The 22,831-nt window shown below is 32.6% G+C and overlaps 1 protein-coding gene across 4 annotated transcripts in view; it reads right to left on the minus strand.

The window, feature by feature from the left end:
- Positions 1-22,831, minus strand: part of LOC114339639 (serine-rich adhesin for platelets) — a 1,513,912-nt gene that overhangs the window by 298,918 nt on the left and 1,192,163 nt on the right. For all 4 annotated transcript variants that reach the window (XM_028290316.2, XM_028290307.2, XM_028290298.2 and 1 more), the window contains one exon: positions 7,489-7,641. In XM_028290316.2, coding sequence (XP_028146117.2) covers positions 7,489-7,641 — 153 coding nt within the window. The remainder of the gene's footprint in view (positions 1-7,488; positions 7,642-22,831) is intronic.

A 22,831-nucleotide genomic window follows, 5' to 3' on the forward strand; every position in this document is an offset into this window, starting at 1 on the left:
GTAATGGTACTTTTCAGTAGTGATATAAAATACAGGGTGTTCTATTAAAAATTACTGAGAAAATAATGTATATGCGTTTTGACTCACCCTGTATTTGCTATAAAGAAAATTAGCAATATCAAGCATTCTTGAAAATTTTGACAATACGTTAAAAAGTATGGCATTAATAAACCATTGTTGTTTTGCTTATTTTTATTTATACAGGGAGTTGAACTTGTTACGATTTTCATATAAAATTGGTTATAACTTTGTAAATACCGTATATAACATAACAAACCTTTATATTTTTGTGATGGAAAAGTTAACAGAATTTCGAATTTAAAATAAAATGTAGGGTGATCTATTTAAAAAAACATAAGTTTGGTCTGCCACTGTGTTACAGAACACCCTGTAACATTCTAACTAATTTTGTAATGTGAAGCTCAAAGGTGGCTAAAATTTTTGTTATTAACTTTTACTGCTATCTATTACTATAGCGGAGCTATTGAGCTTTACCCTACTAATCAATCAATCTGTATGTTGTTCTGAAGCTATTTTCTTGTGGCATTTTTATAATCAAGTATATTCAAATGGGAAATAAGCCACAATTTTACCTAAAAATGATTTTATTAACGTTTCGACGCCCAAGTCGGGTGTCGTTGTCAAAATACAAAATAATATATAATAATAATAATACATACAAAATAATAATAATACATACAATCTGTATGTTAAAAAAATACAAAGAATGATATAATTTTTGAATATTACACGGGATTCATATAAGAAAGAAGCACAATAGAATAGATTTTCTGTCTGAAAAAGATACTAAAGGAAAGGTATCAATACCAGAAACCACTAAGACATTACTTATATATTTTAAACCAGCATTTGACAAAGTAAAAAAGGAACTATATAAATCACTTTAAAAAACTAGCAATAAGCAGAACAATTATAAGAATGATACAACAAACATTAAGGAGAACTGAAAACCAAGTAAGTAATGAAATATCAGACAAATAGCAATAGTAGCAAGAAACAAACAGAAAGTGATACGGATAACGAAATAATTAAAAGAAAAAGCCATAAAAAGGTCTTATATTAATGAAATAAACCAAGAACCACGAAGAGTTGTTCCGTCATTGATGATAATGGTGATATAGTAAAATTAAAGTTAAGCAAATAAAACTAAAATAAAATAGAAACCAATTGAAACTCTCATACATATGCTAAGTACAACCCTGCATTTGGAACTTCCATTTTTTTAATCCGGTGATAAAGTTTCTAAGAAAATTAATTCGGAAACGGCTAAGTTTCCTTAAATTAATATGTCCAAAACAGAAAAACTTTTGAAACTATTTGCATAACTTACAATTCCAATCAAGTGTAAAACAACTACGAAATTCGTAGTTGTTTCATTAAAATCCTATTTAAAAAAAAATACATTGAAAATTTTATTTGTGTTTCTCAGGAATACATTATATTGTATTTACATACAAATTCTTATCTCAAAGCCCAGTCACATCATCACCTTCCCAACTTAATATAAGATTTAGCGACACAATCACGGATCATCCGAAATCAATTCAATAAGGCAAACACTCTTACAAAACGCCTACCACAACACCCATATCAATAGGGGCATTCAAAAACATCTAAACCCCATTCAATCCAAAAAAGAAACCTTGCCGTCCGATCAACCCTAAAACTTTCTACCTTTTATCAAATGTGTCACTGACAAGATCAGTTAAAATAATAAACCCTCTAAACATCAAAACCATCTTCACTACTCACTCCAAGTTGTCCAATCTCGTCAGGTCCATAAAAGACCAAATCACCTATGAAGACCATGTTGTCTACGAGATACCTTATTCCAGTTGCCCCCGAACATACATAGGACCGACAAACCAATAAATCCATAACCGTATATACGAACATTCTATATCTGTAAAACATTCCGATACCCGTGTTGAGCTGCCCCTCCCCCCACTTGCAAAAATTAAAAAACAAATAGGCCTGATTTATGAGCTATTTATGTGCTTTCATATTCCGCAAATTTAAATTTTTTTTAGCTCGTTCCACTGAGCAAGAATTTAATATTTTAGTGGGGGTGGGGGGGCTGAGTACTTAAAAATAGGAATATTGAATCGATTTTTGCTGCAGAATTACGAGCTATTTATGAGCTCTTGAAATGATGTAGTTTCGATTTTTGAGCTCATCCCCTTCACCCCCAAACAACCCTGTAATTTTTTTTAACTTAATAGAAAAATGCTGAGAAAACTTAAAATATATCGTATTGCGGATATAATTCCTATAGCTTATATATTTTAAGAATAAGCTATTAAATCACGTGCATTTTGATTATAACCCCTTCGCAAGAAAACCACCCCATCTTCCCGGCTTAAGAGAGAGTTGTACTTAAAATGCATTAAATTAATTATTTGGCGACTGCATATATCATTCAATAATTTATGCGCTTCCAAATTACGCGCATTTAGATCAGTAAATTGTAATTTATTTTGTATAGTGCAGTCACTGAGGTAAAAATTAACGATTACCTTCAATTTAGGTTTCAGCGATTTTCACGAAAATTGGTCAGTGATTAGAGGATACCTTAAGAAACAAAGGTGACATGCTGCCACCTTGCGCCTTTACCCTGAGGGTGGATACGGGTGAAAATTATTTTATAAAAAATAACTGCACAAATCAATAAAAGGACAAATTACATTTGTTATAATATAAAGTCCGTAAATGTTATACAAAATTATAAAAACTCCAACAATACTCGATACACGTAAAAAATGATAGATAACAAAATTTGAGTTTTTTTTTATTAGCAAAGATTTTTGTCTTTTGATTTCTGTATGAATCAAAATAACGAAGATAGAAACGTTTAAGCCTAAATTTTACTACGAGAACAATGTAACTGGAGCCCTCTAACCTATTATAATTATCCTAAAAAAATAAAATATTTGAAAGATTAAATGTAATGCAGTTTTATAGCTCATATATTTAATTACCTTTCAAATAGTTGGATTTGCCTGATATCATAAAAATAACAGTTATTAAAAAAAAATTTTTTGGAAAAATTTTTGGAGTATAAATTTTGATGCTATCAACTTTTTCTGGAGCTCATTTGATAGGTATTTCTAAGTACTTTGACAAGTATTTAGTAAGTGTTATAAACTGCATCGCTTTCCCGTTATTTAAGCTTGAGTCCTTAGATTTTAATAGTCGCAGACAAAAATATATTATTTAATTACCTATCCCTTACTTTAAATTGATATTAAAGGGTTTTTCAAGTAAGCAATTTATTATATTTTTTATTCATTTCAATTTTAGTGATGAAAATTTTTTTTAAAAACTTTGAGTTTTTGAGTTACTTATGAAAAATCGCTTTAACGCATGCATTTCCTTTCACAAAAATTTAAATATTTGATCTTTAATAACTGAAAAAGTATAGATTTATTTTAATCTATACTCTTTCTATCTTAATTTATTATAATATAACAAATTTTGCTTAGAACTTTATTTTTAATAAAGTAATTTTCTACACCGAGAATGGGTGACATATACCCCAGGCTAAAACCGCAAGTTGTTATTGTTAATTTTGTTTCTTAAGGTACCCTCTATCCGCTCACCAATTTTCGTGAAAATGAATGGAGATTTACCGAAATTGAATGTCATAGTTGATTTTTACCTTCAGTGACTGCACTATAGAACGAAAATTGCAATTCAATAACGTATATTTTGCGAGCTCATAAATTATTAAACGATATTTATGTAGTCGCCAAATAATAAATTTAAATCATTTTAAGTACAACTCTTTCTTAAGCCGGGAATATGGAATGGTTTTCTTGCGAAGGGGTTGTAGCTCAATAATCAAACTGCGCTTGATTTAAGAGTTTATTCTTAGAATATAAGCTATACGAATCAAACTACTATTAACTTTTTTGTAAAAACTTACAGTTTTTCAGTGATTTACGAAAAACCGTTTCAAAACATGCACTTTTTTCACGAATAATTAAAATCTTTGATCTTTCATAAAAGATTTTTTATCCGATGCCTAGATTTTGTGTCACTTTGGAACTACTAAAATTTTTTATTTCATTAGTAGTTCCAAAATGACACAAAATCTAGGCATCGGATAAAAAATTTTATTTGAAGAGAGTGTATTTTTTGTTCTTCTTAATGGCGGTACAGGCTCGTTTTTTTAATTTTTTATTTAATTACAGAGTAATTTCCACATATTAATATATTTCTCAAATTGGGCTCTGTACCGCCATTCTTTATTATATTACGAATACGTGTGCCAAATATCTCGAAAAATATTCAAAATTACAGCCGCAATTTTGGAACGCGTTTTCGCTACCTGTTGATCGGTACTGTTTCCTCTTAATAAATCTATACAGCACTCCACGTTATTTACCAAAGTTAACAACCATAAAGGAAAAATGTTTGAGATTCGAACACAGATTTAATTTAATTATATAGGTACTTTTAGATATATTTATAATAATAAATTTATCCTTTTCTGTTTAATTAGTAAAACAATATCTGAGAAACATAAAATATGAGCCGCTTAGAGCAAAAGTGGTGTAAGTCAAAAAATTATGTTGTCAGCAAGCAAGTGCTTTAGTAGAAATTCTGTACACACGAAGGTTTTAATGGAATTTGTTTTTTGTTTGGATAAAAGGACATATTATACCGGGTGGACCAAAAGTCAGTTAACGCTATCAAAAAAAGTCACGCGCAAGTTTGCGGCGTCTCCAAGAAAATATATCATGCACTGTGAAGGGCCATGCAAATAGTCCACAGTTACAAGGTGTTCGATATTTTCAGCAAGACGGTGCACCGCCTCATTACGGATTGAAAGTTCGTGAGTTTCTAAATGACCCGTTTAGTCGAGGCATTGAAGGATTGAAGTGTCGATTTTTTTGCAGTAAGACGGATTTTAATGCGGATTGGTGCGTTGGATTCGTGAGAATGTCAGGAAATTTTGTGAACTAATGTAATGAATAAGAAATCTCAAATTGCATTTGTGCATAAGAAAAATGCATTTCAAAAATGCATTTCGGTAAATAGTGGGAAAAACTGACTCAATTTTCTTACTCGGTGGTTTTTGGGGCCGCTGAAAACGAATATGAGGTCGGCGAGAGTGTGCAAACTACCTGTGGCCTGCAGCGGGTGTAATAAACGTCTTCCTCTGGAGTCTGGAATATTATGGTATGTATGTATATACACCGTTCTTAGGCGTCAACGCCCTTCGGTAGGGATCTATATGGGAGTTTCACCGAGCCGCAAGCCCTTATCCCTTGCCGTACTGCTCCCTCATAGGTCGATCAGATGCCCGCATATTTGGATCTAAGCGCCAGATTCATATTTAGAATTTTATACTGACGCGTTAGCCTTTTTGTTTTCCGATGGCCTGGGCTGGGCTTGAACTCTCGTACCTCACGGCGAAGTGAAGTGCGGGTCAGCCGCTAGTCGCACTGAGCTATCTGAGCAAGATTATTATGGTAATTTGTTAAATAATTGGCCCAAACTTGTAACTCGGGGGTTTTTGGGGTCGCTGAAAATGAATACGAGGTCGGCGAGAGTGTGCAAAGTACCTGGTGCCTTCAGCGGGTGTAATAAACGTAATAAACGTCTTCGTCTGGAGTATTATGGTAATTCATCATATAATTAGTTTAAACTCTTTACTCGGATGATTTTAGGGTAATCTATTTTCTTCGATGTAAATATAGTGATCGAAAAGGATGGTATTTTTATTATAAATAAACATAAATTTTTATTATTATAATATATTTATGGTTAAAAAAGTTCATTATACACAATTTCTCTTTAAAATTCATTTTCTTCATCATTATCATCTTCTTCTTCATTATTGCCTTCCTCTTTCGAGTTCAATGCAATATTTGGGCAATCAGAGCCTGCACAATTTTTGCAGGCTAAATTACAAACTAAGCCATGCTTCCTGCATCCGCATGAGTTGCCGTAGTCTGACTTACAACTACAGAATATTAAATTTAAAATGTTTGGAGGACCAGGTGGCTGAGTCATTCTGACTGGAATTAATACATTATTTTGTAATTCCCATGCCCAATCGGTTGGGTTCATGTTTTTGTCCTCTCCATGCAGCCAAATTTGTGTTTGTAAATATACCCTTTTTAAATGCTGGGTAAATGCATCAACAGACGAAAGAATTCTTCGAATGACAACTTTTTATTTTTGGCAATAGCCATAAAGCACATTCTGTCTCTAGTAATTTTCTCTCAAGGCAAGACCACATCATCCCACTTGCGCCTTAATTTAAACTGCTTTAAATGATATGAAATTAGAATTTAGTCGTTGCGATATTTATTTTCAGTGACCCTAAAGACCTCCGAGTAACAAGTTTGGGCCAATTATTTAACAAATTACCACAATACTCCAGAGTAAGACGTTTATTACACCCGCTGCAGGCACCACTGGCACCAGGTAGTTTGCACACTCTCGCCGACCTCATATTCATTTTCAGCGACCCCAAGAACCCCCCGAGTTACAAGTTTGGACCAATTATTTAACAAATTACCATCATACTCCATAGGAAGACGTTTATTACAACCGCTGCAGGCACCAGGTGTTTTGCACACTCTCGCTGACCTCATATTCATTTTCAGCGACCCTAAAAACCCCCGAGTAATGAGTTTAAGCCAATTATATGATAAATTACCACAATACTCCAGAGGAAGACGTTTATTACACCTGCTGCAGGCACCAGGTAGTTTGCACACTCTCGCCGACCTCATATTCGTTTACCCCAAAAACCCCCCGAGTAAGAAAATTGAGTCTATTTTTCCCACTATTTAGAGAAATGCATTTTTGTAATGTATTTTTCTTATGCACAGATGCAGTTTGAGATTTCTTATTCATTACATTAGTTCACAAAATTTCCTGATATTCTCACGAATCCAACGCACCAAACTGCATTAAAATCCGTCTTACTGCGCCAAAAATCGACAGTAACGCATTTTTTTTGCTTCAATGCCTCGACTAGTTAGTGATTGGCGCGTTCGCCAGATTTGACTTCCTGTGATTTTGCCTTGTGGGGAGTACTTGAAGATAAAGTATTTGCCAATTTAAAGTTCTCCGTGCCAATTTGGAAGTCTGTAGAGACTTGTTTCACTGTGTATAAGCGTTGCCAGAAATGTATTGATGAAGGTGGTTTACGTTTTGACCATAAAATGTAAAGTATGCACTTTTTGTACCTACTCATTTACAATAAACAATAAACAATAAACGTTTTTTTTACTTCAGTTATTTTTGCTTTTATTAATATACAATAGGGTTAACTGACTTTTGGTCCACTTGGTATTTATTTATTATCATCCGAAAATCAGATGGGTGCAGGTCGACCTATATTCGGATCCCGTATTAATATAGAGGTAAACCGCTCGCCTATAATAATTGGAAACAAAACAAAATAAATCGATAAACAATGATTTATACCAGTGAACGTATACCAACCTGCATCGCTATCCGTCGGGACGCCTAGGCTGTTGGAATTGTCATTGATGAAGGCCTCGGCTGAATTGGTGAAGGTCTGGGGGGATAGTGTGAGGTCTGGACCACTCGACGAGTCGAAGAGATCGAAGGTGGCTGTGACTGCATCGCTCCCACCTGAAATACAAAGAGGATCCTCGTGAGAATTTATGGGAAAGCCCGAAGGAGTTTGTCAGTGGTCTTTGGGGCGGTGGAAACGGCGGTTTGGAGTCTTCCGGGTGATAACTGAGTTATTGTCGCTAAATACAGTCTCTAAAAGGACTAAATGCATGCAGTACAAATTGAATTAACAATAATATATAGTTTATTGGAAGAAATTAATACAAATCTATCAATTATAAGTCAAATACACTTTTATAAATCAGTATAGTCAAACACACATATCGCACATCCGCTTAAATAGTGCCACAATTTCAAAAAAATAAAAACGGTTTTATTGCAGCAACAGTTTAACAAAACTACAAAATCTTATCTCAAAAAGTGTTACGTTTATAGTTCAAGTATTTGTCGTTAGATGACACTAGAGTCATTATATGATTAACCAAAATCAACGGTGCAACGAACATGAGCAGTGTCACATATCGACTTGTGCAAGGCATATCTCCATACAGGGTAGCGAGAAAGTATGGAAACAAGGTAATTTCTCGGGAACCGCTTGAACGATTTTTATAAATTTTGGTAGATGAGGGTGTTCCAATGCGGTCGGTATTATAGTGGTAATTACATTGTTGTCAAATCTTCCGTTTTTCTGGAAATCTAATGAACTTTCTTATTTTAAATGGAACACTCTCTATATTTTTTGTGTTTTAAGGTCCTTAAGAAATACTGATTAACCTAAATGCTGTCATTTCGAAGTTATTGCTACATTTATTAAAAAAAATTTCAACAAGTTATAAAAATCAATTTTTTCGGCCAGGGCAGACATTATTTTAGGTTCTTTGGATCATCGGGAACAGAAAAAGGTCTTTTGTAATTTTCTTCAAAAGTTAATCGTTTCCGAGTTATAAACAATCTAAAACTGAAAAAAAAATCCAAAAATAACAATTTTCTAGGTTTAAAAGCACTAGTAAAAAATATTATTTTTGAAACTACGAAGTGCCTAAATTCAAGCTCAAACCTTATTGTAGCAGATACCGATAAGTGATTTGGTCTTATTTCATTTTAAAATATTATTTTTTCGTTGTTAATGCAGCCCGATCGCCCGTCCTCTCACATGAGCTTCATTAACAATTAAAAAAAAAACAATGTTTTAGAATAAAATATGCCAAAAATTCTTACAGGGATCTGAGAGAAAAGTTTATAACTTAAATATATGTGCTTCCTAATTTTAAAAATGATTTTCTTACTTGTGTTTTTGAACCTAGAAACTCGTCATTTTTCGATTTTTTTCAGTTTTTTGATTACAAAAAACCTTTTTTGTTCCCAATGATTCAAAGAACCTAAAATAATGTCTACCCGGGCCGAAAAAATTGATTTTTATAATTTGTTAAATTTTTTTTTTTTTAATAAATGTAGTAATAACTTCTAAATTATGGCATTTAGGTATAGGGAATATCACATGAAAAATAATCAGTATTTCTTAAAGACTTCAAAACGCAAAAAATATATAGGGTGTTCTATTTAAAACAAAAAAGTTCATTAGATTTACAGAAAACGGAAGATTTGACAACTTTTTACCACTATAATATCAGCCTCATTAGAACACCCTTACTCACCAAAATTTACAAAAATCGTTCAAGCGGCTTTCGAGAAATTACCATACTTTCCCTCTACCCTGTATAAGATGTGTATAAAGCGTCGTTTGTCGAGGAAAGACAGTAAATGTTATTACTTTGTTCAAAACAATCTGCGTATGTGCTCAAGAAGAGTGACACATTTATCACTAATTTATCTTTCTTTTTGCAGTATTTTGGTTTTAATGTTGTTATTTGTATTTAAAGTTACATCATTAAAAAGTATAAGCCTGCTACCCAGATACTAATAATGACATTTTATTTATGTTGTACTGCAAGTGTCACTTTTGATAAATCATATTTCGTAAATTTTTCGTTATTTTATCTCTATAGTGTCGCAACTCAATTTTTTTTATATTTTTATTACCTAAAATACGCTGTTTTATAGAGCTTCAAAAACCATTGTAACTGACTAAAATAGTTATTATTCTAATTTTAATAGTTTTTAAATTAAACTTTAAACGTTATTTTCTCGAAACTTTGCTTTTTTGACTTATGACAATATTTGAGCGTAGGTGCGATATGTGATTACTTTATTCAAAACAATCTGCGAAAATGCTCAGGAAAAGTGACACATTTATCACTTATTTATCTTTCTTTTTGCAGTATTTTTTGTTTAATGTTGTTACTTGTATCTAAAGTTACATCATTATAAAGTTAAGTCTGTTAACCAGATAATAATAATGATATTATATTCTGTACTACGAGAGCCACTTTTGATAAATAATATTTAATAACTTGTCCGTTATTTTATCTGTATAGTGTCGTAACTCAATTTTTTTTTAATTTTTAGCACCAATAATCCACCATTCTGTAGAGCTTTAAAAACCTTTGTAGCTGACTAAAATAGTTATTTTCTACAACGGTGTTAAAAATGCAATTTTTAGCACTCCACACGAGCGTTAAAAATGCTACTTTAAGGCACTAGCGCTATAAGTGTTTTTATTGGTGTAAAATCACGTGACAACAGTTGCAGCTTCCTAGCAGACAGTCACCCTGCAGACTCTGAGGAGCGGTGTTTAGCACTAGTGATTTGGTTGATTTTTCTAAGGTATGTATTTAGATATATTTTTAACTATTTATAAATTCTTTTGTTGGATTTCTATAATAAAGTTGTACTTCTATTTCCACTTTTGCAGATTAATATGGACTTCGGAGTGGCATTTTGAAATGGAAATGGACTTGGATTGATGGATGGGAGAGCAATTTCGAAACAATTATTATCTCCTTTCTTCGGTGTGAAAGTCATATCAAGGATAAAACAAATAAATTTTTATTTGAAAAGATTACCCATGAAGACATTACGGAATGTAAGTACCTATTTCATTATTCAATCCTGCATAATATCTAGTATTAATTAATTTTTGTTCTCCGTAAATTTTTTTAAAAGCTAATTCGACACATAGGTAAAAAAATAGGAATCATTTGAAAATATTTCTAAATGGTATAATCTTATAAAAGATTAGTAAATTAAATATTTAGATGATTAAACCGTAAATAATTGAAAAATATTTTTAACTCTTGCAGTCGGTATTATCTATCAAAGTAAAAATAAACATCTCAACATCTAGCAATTTTTTTCAGGATAAATTAAAATATGTCTATAAAAAAAGTGATACCCAAAAATACAACTATGTTCACTATTTAGATTTATTTTTTTATAATAATTATTAATATAAATTCTAGATGGCTAACATGCAGTTCTTCTTTGGGTTCTACATCGATATTTTGTACGAACTGATAAAATGGTAAAAAAAAGATCTTAATGGACAACCAAATATATAGGGTGTCCCAAAAGTAGTGGAACGGTCGAATATTTCGCGAACTAAACATCGGATCGAAAAACTGAAAAATACGTGTTCAATCATTTTAAAAAATCTATCCAATGACACCAAACACCAACCCCCACTACACCCCCTGGAGGTGGGGTGGGGGGTAACTTTAAAATCTCAAATGGAAATCCCTAGATTTTCTTGCAGATTTGGATTCGTTACGTAAAAGTAAGCAACTTTTATTCAAGACATTTTTTCGAACTGTGGATAGATGGCGCTATAATTGGGAAAAACGATCTATCCTGATACCATAGGTACATTATAGAAACGGTCTAATATCTCGAGAAATGCACTTCCAAATGAGAAACCAAAACAACAGGTTTTTAATATTTTTCGAAAACCTATCGATAAACACCAAAATTGACCCTCCAACCCACCCCCTGGAGACGGGGTGGGGGTAAATTTAAAATCTTAAATAGCAACCCCCACTTTTTATTGCAGATTCGAATTCGTCATGAACAATTAAGCTACATTTATTCGAAACATTTTTTAAAATTGCTTTTAGATGGCCCTAATAAATCGTATTTTCCAATTAAAGCCATCCAAAAAAGCCATCTATCAACAATTCTAAAAAATGTTTCAAATAAATGTTGCTTAGTTTTTCATGACAAATCCGAATATGTAATAAAAAGTGAGGGTTGCTATTTAAGATTTTAAAGTTACTTCCCACCCCACCTCCAGGGGGTGGGTTGGAGGGTCATGTTTACCGTTATTTGATAGGTTTTCGAAAAGTATTAAAAAATTTTTTTTTGTTTCTCATTTGGAAGTGTATTTCTCGAGATATTAGACCGTTTCTATAATTTACCTATGGTATCAGGATAAATCGTTTTTCTCAATTATAGCGCCATCTATCCACAGTTCGAAAAAATATCTTGAATAAAAGTTACTTACTTTTACGTAACGAATCCAAATCTGCAAGAAACCCTAGAGGTTTCCATTTGAGATTTTAAAGTTACCCTCCACCCCACCTCCAGGGGGTGTAGTGGGGGTTGGCGTTTGGTGTCATTGGATAGATTTTTGAAAATGATTGAACACGTATTTTTCAGTTTTTTGATCCGATGTATAGTTCGTGAGATATTCGACCGTTCCACTACTTTTGGGACACTCTGTATAATAAAATATACCATCAGAGATTTCCAGTAATCATTCTTACATCGGGAAGAACCAGCAAGAAGTCGAAGATCATATTAGATTTTTGAAATCAAAGAGTTACCATTCAACCATTTGTTTTTTGTATGGGTGGTGACAATTAATCCCAGAGAGATGTTGTTTTTAAGGAAATGTTGTTGTAGATATATTTATTTTCACGATATCAGGTATACATTTTTATATAATATAAATATATATTATATTTTATTATATTTCTTAAGAACAATCAATTTCTGTTCTATTTAGTTATTCAGTTTTTTCCAAATTACATTATAAAAAGTTGTTTGTGTTAATTAAAAATATATGTTTTTTTTAATTTTATAGATACTTAACATTAGTTTGAGAATCGGCAAAAAATCGTTGATTTAACCTATATTTGTAATATTTATGTAGATATTAAGTCGTCATTTTGATTACTTATTAACTATTTGTATGATATATACAAATATGCATAAAGATGACATTCACTATTCACTGAACAAAAAAAGTACGTAAATATAATGAAAAAAACATTGATTCAAAAACGGGGAGCATTAATTTTCGTCCAAAGAGCAGTATCGTTGGTCCAATGTAAGTAGATACATTAACTAATGCTCAAAAACGTTAACTTCTATGAATTATTACGTTCATTCAATGTACTTTCTAGTTAAGAATTAATGTACCGATACATTAATTCAATGTACCGATCCATTGATTCAATGTACCGATACATTGATTCTTAACTAGAAAGTACATTGAAGTGACGTACTAATTCGTAAAAATTAATGTTTTTGAGCATTAGTTAATATATTTACTTACATTGGACCAATGATACTGATCTTTGGACGAAAATTAATGCTCCCCGTTTTTTAATCAATTTTTTTTTTCATTATATTTACGTACTTTTTTGGTTCAGTGCACATTTATAACATTTATTCTAGTTATCGATAGATGGCACTACAATCAGAAAAAATGATTATCTGTACCACTACAATCTAAAATTCTTCTCAGATCCTTCTTTTAGTCTGTCATTAATCATTAATTTCAACATCATAATATTATATGATTTTAAGAATGTCAAAAATCATTAAGAAGACATTTTATGTAGTTAAATCCGACAGTTTTCAGAATTGTAAAATCAGCCAAATATAAAAAGGTCATTGCAGTATAACCGTTTTATTAATTTGCAATTTATTGGTATAAAAACAACGCAATAGTGTAGTGTAGTATTGTATTCATAAAAAGTTCTGTAGTTTGATTTGTACAGTCGCATAAATTATATAGATTATGTTCGTATAGATAATAATAATTATGAAAATTATTTTTTTATTATATTGCCATCTATTACCAACTAGAATAAATACATACCTCGCATAAATGTGTTTCTTTACAGACGTAGGTACCTTTTTTCTGTCACTTTCAAATTAATGCGATAGAAAGAAATCGAAAAACTGTGACGCACTGAAAAAAGGTTCTGTTCTGTGAAGAAGTTTATGTATAGGGCTTTTCATTCACAGTCATTTGTTTCGAGCTTCTGTCATATGTCGTATAATCCGTATATAGTAATATTATACACAGATTATACAACATCTGACAGCAGCTCGAAAATGACAATCGATAAAAAGCCCTATTTGTAAAATCAGTATAAACAGTGTGTTATCTCTGGTTTAAACGTCTCAACTGGAAATTGTTTTATTTATGCCGACCCTGTTTTTGGTAATCCCCAGCTGAGTTCGTCGTTGGTCTTTGGGGGATCGTGTGTCAAAGTTTCCCGTGGCTGAGATGTAGGTATGCTTTTGGGACTAGACACACTGACAATTATTGCTCTTATCTGCGGTTCTGTTGTGTACAACAATATGATGCTTCCGTTAACCCGGTTATCAGATAATGCCTACAATTAACGTGAAACAAATATTTATAATCGTAAGGATATGGAGGAATATGGTAACCACTAACTAATGCCTTTTTTTGTAAATCATTTTTGCCTGAACTGTGCTAAATCTACAGAGTGGTCAGACAGAGTAGGCAAGTGGTAAATTTTAACTTTTTATTTAGAAATCCTTACACAACTTTTCTGACTGATTAAACGGAAATCTAGATTAAACCTGAAATACAAACTGTTTGTTTACAAAATCATACTAAAACACATAATATAGTTCTAAAACAAAGACTTTAGAATTTAGAACACCTTTAATCCAAAATATTACCAACTGATGACCAACGTTTCATAGTTTGTTTCAAATTACATCATTTCATATAATACCTCCATATAAAATCCTTTAAATAATAAATATAAAAAATACTAAATTAAAAATTAAAAATTAAAAATCAGCCTATGTTTCATTTCGGTCTAGAGGTGATCCCCAATCCCATACGTACATTTCTGTCTCTCCAGACGTCTTCAGTGGTGCTACATGAACATCTCTGAATAGAAATGAAACCAAGCTGCCTATTTTAGCATTAAAGTATTAAACAAGCTGAAAATGCGAGCATTATCATAACGAAAACTTTGTTAATTTACGTTAAATCTTACGATTTTGTTAAATCAAAAATGAATATTCATTTTTGATTTGAATATTGAAAATGGTTATTCATTTTTGATTTACATGTTTACTCCGATTGTAGTACGAAGGGGACCATTCTCGTTGGAACTTTACCGCGCTGAGCAGATGGGACGTGAATTATAAATTGTAAAATTCCCTCATCTTCCTTAGTCTCAGCCTCCGTTATGGCTTGCAAATTTTAGAAGCCTCGGAGGTGCTACCAGAGAAGGTTCCCATTGTTTTCAGTCTGCTAGAATGGAGAATAACATTTTTGGGTGTTGTTTTATGTGCTATTAGGTTGAAAACTTAATTATTTTTATTGTTATAATACCTGATATATCAAAACTAGAGAATCAATCTGAAACCTTGTTTTTTCATTATTAAAACCTAGTAAACACATGTTTTCTCTTTGTTGTATATTTTTAGCTAAAATTGGTAAAAATGGAGAGAGTGCCAGGATAATTATTGCAGCCACTGATTACATAATTTTATCCACTAGAAACCATGTTATACGAATAAAATTTAAATTGATACAGAAATCTAAACGTTAAAGATGCTTAATAGTCTAGGCGCCAAATAGAGGTCACCGTGTCATTTTCAATTCTGATGGACAAACTCAACGGTTTCTTATGGATTTTGGGCTGCTGATTACGAATTTCGAGAGGGGATTTCGATCCGAGTGGTCAAAAAATTGTTATAAACAATTTAATTGTTTATAAATTAGTTATAAGGCTCTGGCTCATAAACTAAAAGAGATAAAAAAAATGTTTCAAATAAAATGTGTTCCCTAATAAAAAACGAGGAAACAACCGTTTACTAAACTTAAATCCGACAATTAGAACTCAAGATATTGTAAAATAAGTGCACAATGCAAACTGCAAATTGCAAAATAAGTATTTTTCGAAGCTTTACCGATCGTAACTCGGCTTCTACGCATGCAAATGAGCCTTATAGTGTGTCTTTTTAAAGCTTAGTTAAGAGGCTTCCAAACAAAGTTTATTAAATTATTTGATCTTTATTTGTTTTAAAGTTATACCCTTTTGAAATTATAATTTTCTTAAAAAAATGTACATTAGTTTGTTTATACAGGTTTCAAGAAAACTTGAGCTATAAACATTTATACTTTAACTAATAATAATAATAAAACAACTCAAAAGGAACAATTTGAGCTTACGAAAATGTTCGTAAGTTTATTTTTGGCTAAGATGTCGATATTTTAATGGCGCGCTATGAGGCGCAAGATTGGCTCACAGTCAAGTAAGTATGTATTCTTCGACGCTTTATCGATCGTAACTCGGCTTCTACGCATGAAAATGAGCCAATATGTGATATTCATATAAATATTAATCGAGTTCTTTTGCAGCATCATCATTGCATATAAAACGAGCATTTATGATGTGGCGGCATACACACAATTGACGGGCCTTGATGATGCTGCAAAAGAACTAGATCCACTTTATATGGATATCATATAGATAATTAGACTCTGAAGCCTCAAAAAGTTTTAGTTTTACTGCCTACAAGAACAGACTTGTACCACCATGTAACTGTTAAAATTTCGCTAAGAACTTATGCAGATGTAAAAAAGCTGATATTCCCTGTATATCTCTATGCAGATTTGCAGATGCATGAAAAAAATTTTTGTAAAAATAGTATTAATAAATAATATCAACTTACTTTTTAGTTATACTTCTGAAATATTATATTTTAATGTTTTTTTCTCATTTAGTGCAAAAATAGAAGACAATGTAAATAGAATGAAAGGTGATACGAGGTACAGTATGATGATTTAATTATAAGAATTATATGACAAAATTTTATTAGGATCTTCAAAAATGAAAAATGAAGATAACGTATGTATACATAGAAGTTATAGTTTGCATCGAGAAGTTAGCGCGTGAACCTTTACGCGGTGAGCCGATCTTGCGCCTCATAGCGCGCGCCATTAAAATATCGACATCTTGGCCAAAAATAAACTTATGAACATTTTCGTAACCTCAAATTGTTCCTTTTGAGTTTTTCTATCATTATTTTCATTAAAGTATAAATGTTTATAGCTCAAATTTGCTTGAAACCCTTATAAACAAATGAATGTTTAATATTTTTAAGAAAATTGTAAATTCAAACGGGTATAACTTTAAAAATAATGAAGATCAAGTAATTTAACAAACATTGTTTGGAAGCATGTTAATTAAGCTTTAAAACGACACCTTCTAAGACTTATTTTCATGCGCAGAAGCCGAGTTACGATCGATAAAGCTTCGACAAATACTTATTTTGCAATTTGCAATTTGCATTGTGCACTAATTTTATAATATCTTGAGTTCTAATTGTTAGATTTAAGTTTGGTAAACGGTTTTTTCTTCGTTTTTTATTAAGGAACAAATTTTATTTAAACATTTTTTTATCTCTTTTAGTTTATGAGCCAGAGCCTTATAAAAAAATTATAAACAATTAAATTGTTTATAACAATTTTTTGACCACTCGTATCGAAATCCCCACTCGAAATTCGTAATCAGCAGCCAAAAATCCATAAGAAACCGTTGAGTTTGTCCATCAGAATTGAATATGACACGGTGACCACTCTGGCGCCTAGACTATAGTATATCAAGACTATAAAATAAATTTCAAACCTTTTTCCGCCATTAACTGTTATGAACTATAGTATCTACGTGTTTTGTCTTTGTTTCAACTTTTAGCTTAAACTTTATTAAAATATAGCGGATACCGAGGAAATTAGAGCCAGTGATATATTGCAGTGAGGAAATTAACCTACATATTGCATTAAAATTTGTAGTTGGTGTATTATTGATCAATAATTAAATAGTGGATATTTATATAACGGGCCAAGTGACAAAAAATCAATATTTGTGTTTTCCTCATAAAATTAATGAGCCTATCGCCACTTTCACCAACTAATGCGGACCTAAGCTTACACGATAAATTGCTCTTCTTTCTTTCAACCTGGAAGGGTCTACAAACAATTTGTTGACAGTTAGTACCGGCGCAAATTGATCCTAAGCAGACACAACCTGGCACCGGCGAGTTGTGTAGACCGTTCTGCGCATCCTACTATCAGTTCATGCGTTCGCAGGTCGAGCTTGGGAAGGTTTGTCATCGACGTACAGTTTTCTTGGGCTTGGGACGGGTGACTCAGCGCCAGATGTTAATTTTTACGTGTTTTTGTTTTGCGAGATGGAAATATCTGAAATGAATAAGCGGCGATATATTTTACACTATCTTGAATGAATAACATTTTATTGCTCTGTTGTATCAATCAGCACCAGTGGCGGCTGGTCAGAGGAGGCAAGGGAGGCTTAGCCTCCCCATAAATTTTTTACACACGCTACACTGTTTTGTTTACTTTGCTTCGCGTTAGAGATATCGCAAAAAGTTATTTGAACAAGTTGTTCCAAATAATATTCTAACCCCACATACCAAATTCCAGCACAAAATTCGCACTTTTAGTTTTTCATTATTCTAGTAGTCGGGATCCTAAAATCGCAGAGGAGGCTGCTGGCCGGAAAATCTCACTTGCTAATGCTCCGCGTAGCCCAGCAGCGTTTAAGGATGGTTTAAGGAGACCAGGTCTCCTTAGAGCTGCAAATCGCTTAACGCACACGCTGCCCGGAGATCGGGCAAGTGAGATTTTTCGGCCAGCAGCCTCCTCCGCGGATTTTAGGATCCTGACTACAAATAATGAAAAAACTAAAAGTGCGAATTTTGTGATGAAAGTTGGTATGTGGGATTAGAATAATATTTGGAACAACTTGTTTAAATAACTTTTTCCGATATCTGTAATGCAAAGCAAAATATCGGTAATTTACCGTGTTTTAAAAAAAATTCAGTTGAGTATCTTAAACAATGTAAACCTTCAACCTTTATGGACTGCAAAACTTCAAATCTGTATTTATTTTGATATACATATCTACTTACAGAGATATAATTGTTAACCCGCCATTACACGCGCTATGAGGGAATCCCTCACCATATTTGTTTATAACCAATGAAATTGTGTAAACTAATACGATAAACTTAAGCACCCAGGAATGCCTTTAGCATGGTTCATGAGAGAGTATGAAAAAGTTATAGAATATTTCAGGCGGTCAGTGTGCTGTGTGATAGTTGAAAGAAGAGACATCCCTCTTTAAGTGAGGGAATTCCTCACTGCGCGTGCAATCACGGTGAAATCACGTTTCTGTTATCTCAAAGAAACTTTTAGGTTTTTATTTACTATTTAGGTAGGTTAAATTAAAATATTATTGTTTGGATTAGGTTAGGAACAGTGGCACACCGAGCGGGGGGTTTGGGGGTTAAAATCCCACCCAGAGCATATAGAAATATATATAAAAGAAAGTAGGAAAATGTAACTTGTCTTTCACAAATAATACAAAAAACTTTCGGTGCCCAACTAAACCCCCCTCCCCCCCAGAGGAAAACTCTAGGTGCGCCACTGGTTAAGAACCCATTTTTAAATTTACCTATTCTAATTGGGAAATAAGCCACAATTTAACTTGAAAAATTGATTTTATTGACGTTTCGAAATCCACCTCGGACGTCGTTATCAAAATACAACCTATTAATAGTTAATTACATAAATGCCACAAAGAAATAGCTTTAGAACAGTTGTTAATTTTAATTTGTATTTTTAGTAAAATGAATTCGCGTAAAGAACGTTAATTTCTTCAGTGGCTTGCTGAAATTGAAAATTAAGAAAACTTGCTTTTGATCTATGTATATTATTTTTACTTTTGTTTTGTTAAATTAATAAAAAAAAATTGGTCTACGAGACTTTCTATAATATGTGAGTACAACCCATTTTATATTTATACATGTTGACATTCATTCTTCCTGGAAATAAGTCGAATTAATGTAGGTGAGGGCGACGCTCATACGCGTGCAACCACGTCACAATAGAAGACGCGTGTAACGGCGGGTTAACAAATAAACGACACAAACTTTGGTAATCCACTTTTACAATTATACTAACTATTTTTAAAATGATGTGATTAATTATGATGATATTATAAAATGTAAATAAGAAATGGTAAAAAAAATGGGGCCTTAAATTAGATTTTTTTGGCGGATTTTTTTTGCTAGTACAAATTTGTCTAGATAATTTACAGTAAGGTATAGCCTCCCCTATTGAAAAAATCACGGACGGCCACTGATCCACTGATCAGCACTACTCTACAAGTTTTCGTTTATTTGCTTTAATATGTATTTTATTATATAATATAGTAGGCGCAATAGTAGGGAATATAATATATCTGATTAAAACAGTGAATTTTTTACATGTTAAGTATTTTTAATTTCTTGTGAAGTATCTAGTTAGTGTGGCTTTAGCCAATAAATCAAAGTTATGCGTTTACAAGAGCATATTATTTGAAAAATAAGGAGTACCATAATGTGTCATAATTATAATCTCCTTTATACAGATCAAAAAATTGTTTAGTATGTATTTCTAAATCCACACAATCATTGGAAAATGATTCATGGTAAAAAATATTTATTAATGACACTGTTATCGACAAAGTCGCTCAATTTTAAACTTGTCATCATATATTTATTAGACTTTTGTTTATCGTTAAAAATTAAATGATGGTTGGGAATTGTATTTTTTGTGTGATTTAATATTTTATCAAAAACATAATCAGCAAAAATCTTATTTAAAACATGCGAACCGTTTTTGCAATCACAATCAATGCAGTGTTTAACTTATGCTGGCCACTCACTTACGGATATCGAAGAGGCCGAGCGACTGACAGGCGGTTAATTAAAGCCAAAATGACCACATAAACGCAGTTTTCGTAAAGGCGTTGGCACGCTCGATCACAAAACTGCATGTGTGTGGCGTCTCAACTTCAGTTCATTAACTTAACTACTCAAATAACGGCCTTCAGTCCTGGCCTGCATGCCATGGCCTCTTCGATATCCAGTGAGTGGCCAGCATTATGCTTGTTATTATAAAGGTATGTAGAAATAGAATACCAGGGCCGGTTGTTCGAACGCTAATCAACAATGATTATTATTAAATATTTAATTACTGTCACCAACTGTCAATGTCAACTTTGTTTGGGTTGCTGAAAACATATTTGATTACAATTATGAGACTAGTTAATCAATTAACATAACAATTATTAACATAATCGATTCATAAATCTCATAATTATTGTAATTAATTATGTTTTCAGCAACCCAAACAAAGTTGACATTGACAGTTGGTGACAGTAATTAAATATTTGATAATGATCATTGTTGATTAGCGTTCGAACAACCGGCCCTCAGTGTAAGATATCTTTTTATGCACCCGCTTATGATCAAATTCGATGTTTTCGAAAGTCATACCGCTACGACTAATAGGGATATGTAAGATATTTTTAAAACGTTACTAGTTACATGTACGGAACTACCGTTTTTTAGTTGCCTACTCAATTCAGTACAAGGATCAGATACATCAGTATTTTGTAATCAGTATTTGTACTCAGTACCACTGAGAACCGGTATCAATAGTAACCGTTACACGTTTGCACTTATTTTGCCCGTCTCTATTCGTTACGGCGACAGCCGATGGTCGGGTTAGCTTGTGTGGCACGCTAGAAAAATAACTGCACAGGTCACCCGTCCCACCAGCGCAGGTTGTGACTCGCTTAGGTTCAATATGCGCCGGGACTTTGGTGTCACAGGCAAATCAGATTCTTATTTCACTACGGAGACCATCGCATGGTATATTAGCCTAGAGCATAGTATCCTACTCTTCATATTCGTGAATTCTCGCATATAAAATAATGCATTTATTTTACCTGGCGATCGAAACTATATTGTTGATCGCTATTTATAATAAATGCATTATTTTGAATGCCAGAATTCAATATGAAGAGTAGGATATTATGCTCTAGGCTAGGATACCATGCAATGGTCTCCGCAGCAAACGTAATCTTAGAGGTTGTTTTTTCAGTATATGTTGGAGTGTTACGCTAGTGTGTCCTATCTCCACTCGACGTACTATTACTACTTATATTGTCCCTATTCCTTTCTCCTTCTTTCTTGGCACTAGCACTCTAGTGATTCATGGCCACATTTAATATTTTCATCCACTCTTACCAGTCTTTTACAATAATCTCCTATTACTGTACCACCATCTTACGTAGATCACTCGGTAATGCATTTTTCCCTTCTTTTCTCGAGCGACCAAATGACCTACTATCGGATCTTTCCCAGGAGGTTGTACTTACTAGTATTTTTTGGTTCGATCAGTACATGTCTTGCCCATCCTATACGATTTGCCTTGAGATATCGTAGGTGTTACTATATTTTCATCTCCATATAGCGCTTGGAGTTTCTGGTTATCTGTTTGTCTTTACTCTCCGGTTACCTCCTCTCTAGAGGGACTAATAATTTTGTTGTTTCACGCTTTCAGTGTCCACGTTGTCCTTTATCCACGTCTCACTTCCATACATTATCATTTAAAAATTAATTTTTGTAAATTTTGATTTAAATAGCGCCGCTAGGAAGTAATTCGAGTAATACTCGTACGCTCTATTTCCTGACTAGCTGCTACATCTTTTTCATAAATGTTTTCGGATTTGTCGCTACTCACAAAAATATTTTGAATCCTTTGACAACATCTTCAACAATTCTTTATCTTGTCATTTAAAGTAAATAAGTTAAGGGTATTTCCGGTGAAACCGGAAGTGGAGTAGTAAGAAAAAATATGTCATCAGATGCCTTTGGCGTCACTGTACTTGAAGGCAAAGTTTTATAAATATTGTTCTTTTAGTTTCAAAGATATTTGCTTGGTTCCATACTTTATCCCAACTCTGTATATAATATATAACAGAGAAACTGAAAAATACGTGTTCAATATTTTTCAAAACTATTATAAACATAGTTCCATTAGCGCCTTGATTTATTTAAAACATTCATTTCTCCAATATTATTGTGTTTAGGGAAATATCCGCAGCTTCAAAAAGATGTATCATCTCATACGGAAACTCGCAGAGTACGACATAATTGATATATTGTCGTCAAAATAAATATTTAAAATATCGCCGCCATCCTTTCCGAAACA

This window comes from Diabrotica virgifera, chromosome 4 (genome assembly GCF_917563875.1).
Source record: "Diabrotica virgifera virgifera chromosome 4, PGI_DIABVI_V3a".
Taxonomy (NCBI): Eukaryota; Metazoa; Arthropoda; class Insecta; order Coleoptera; family Chrysomelidae; genus Diabrotica; species Diabrotica virgifera.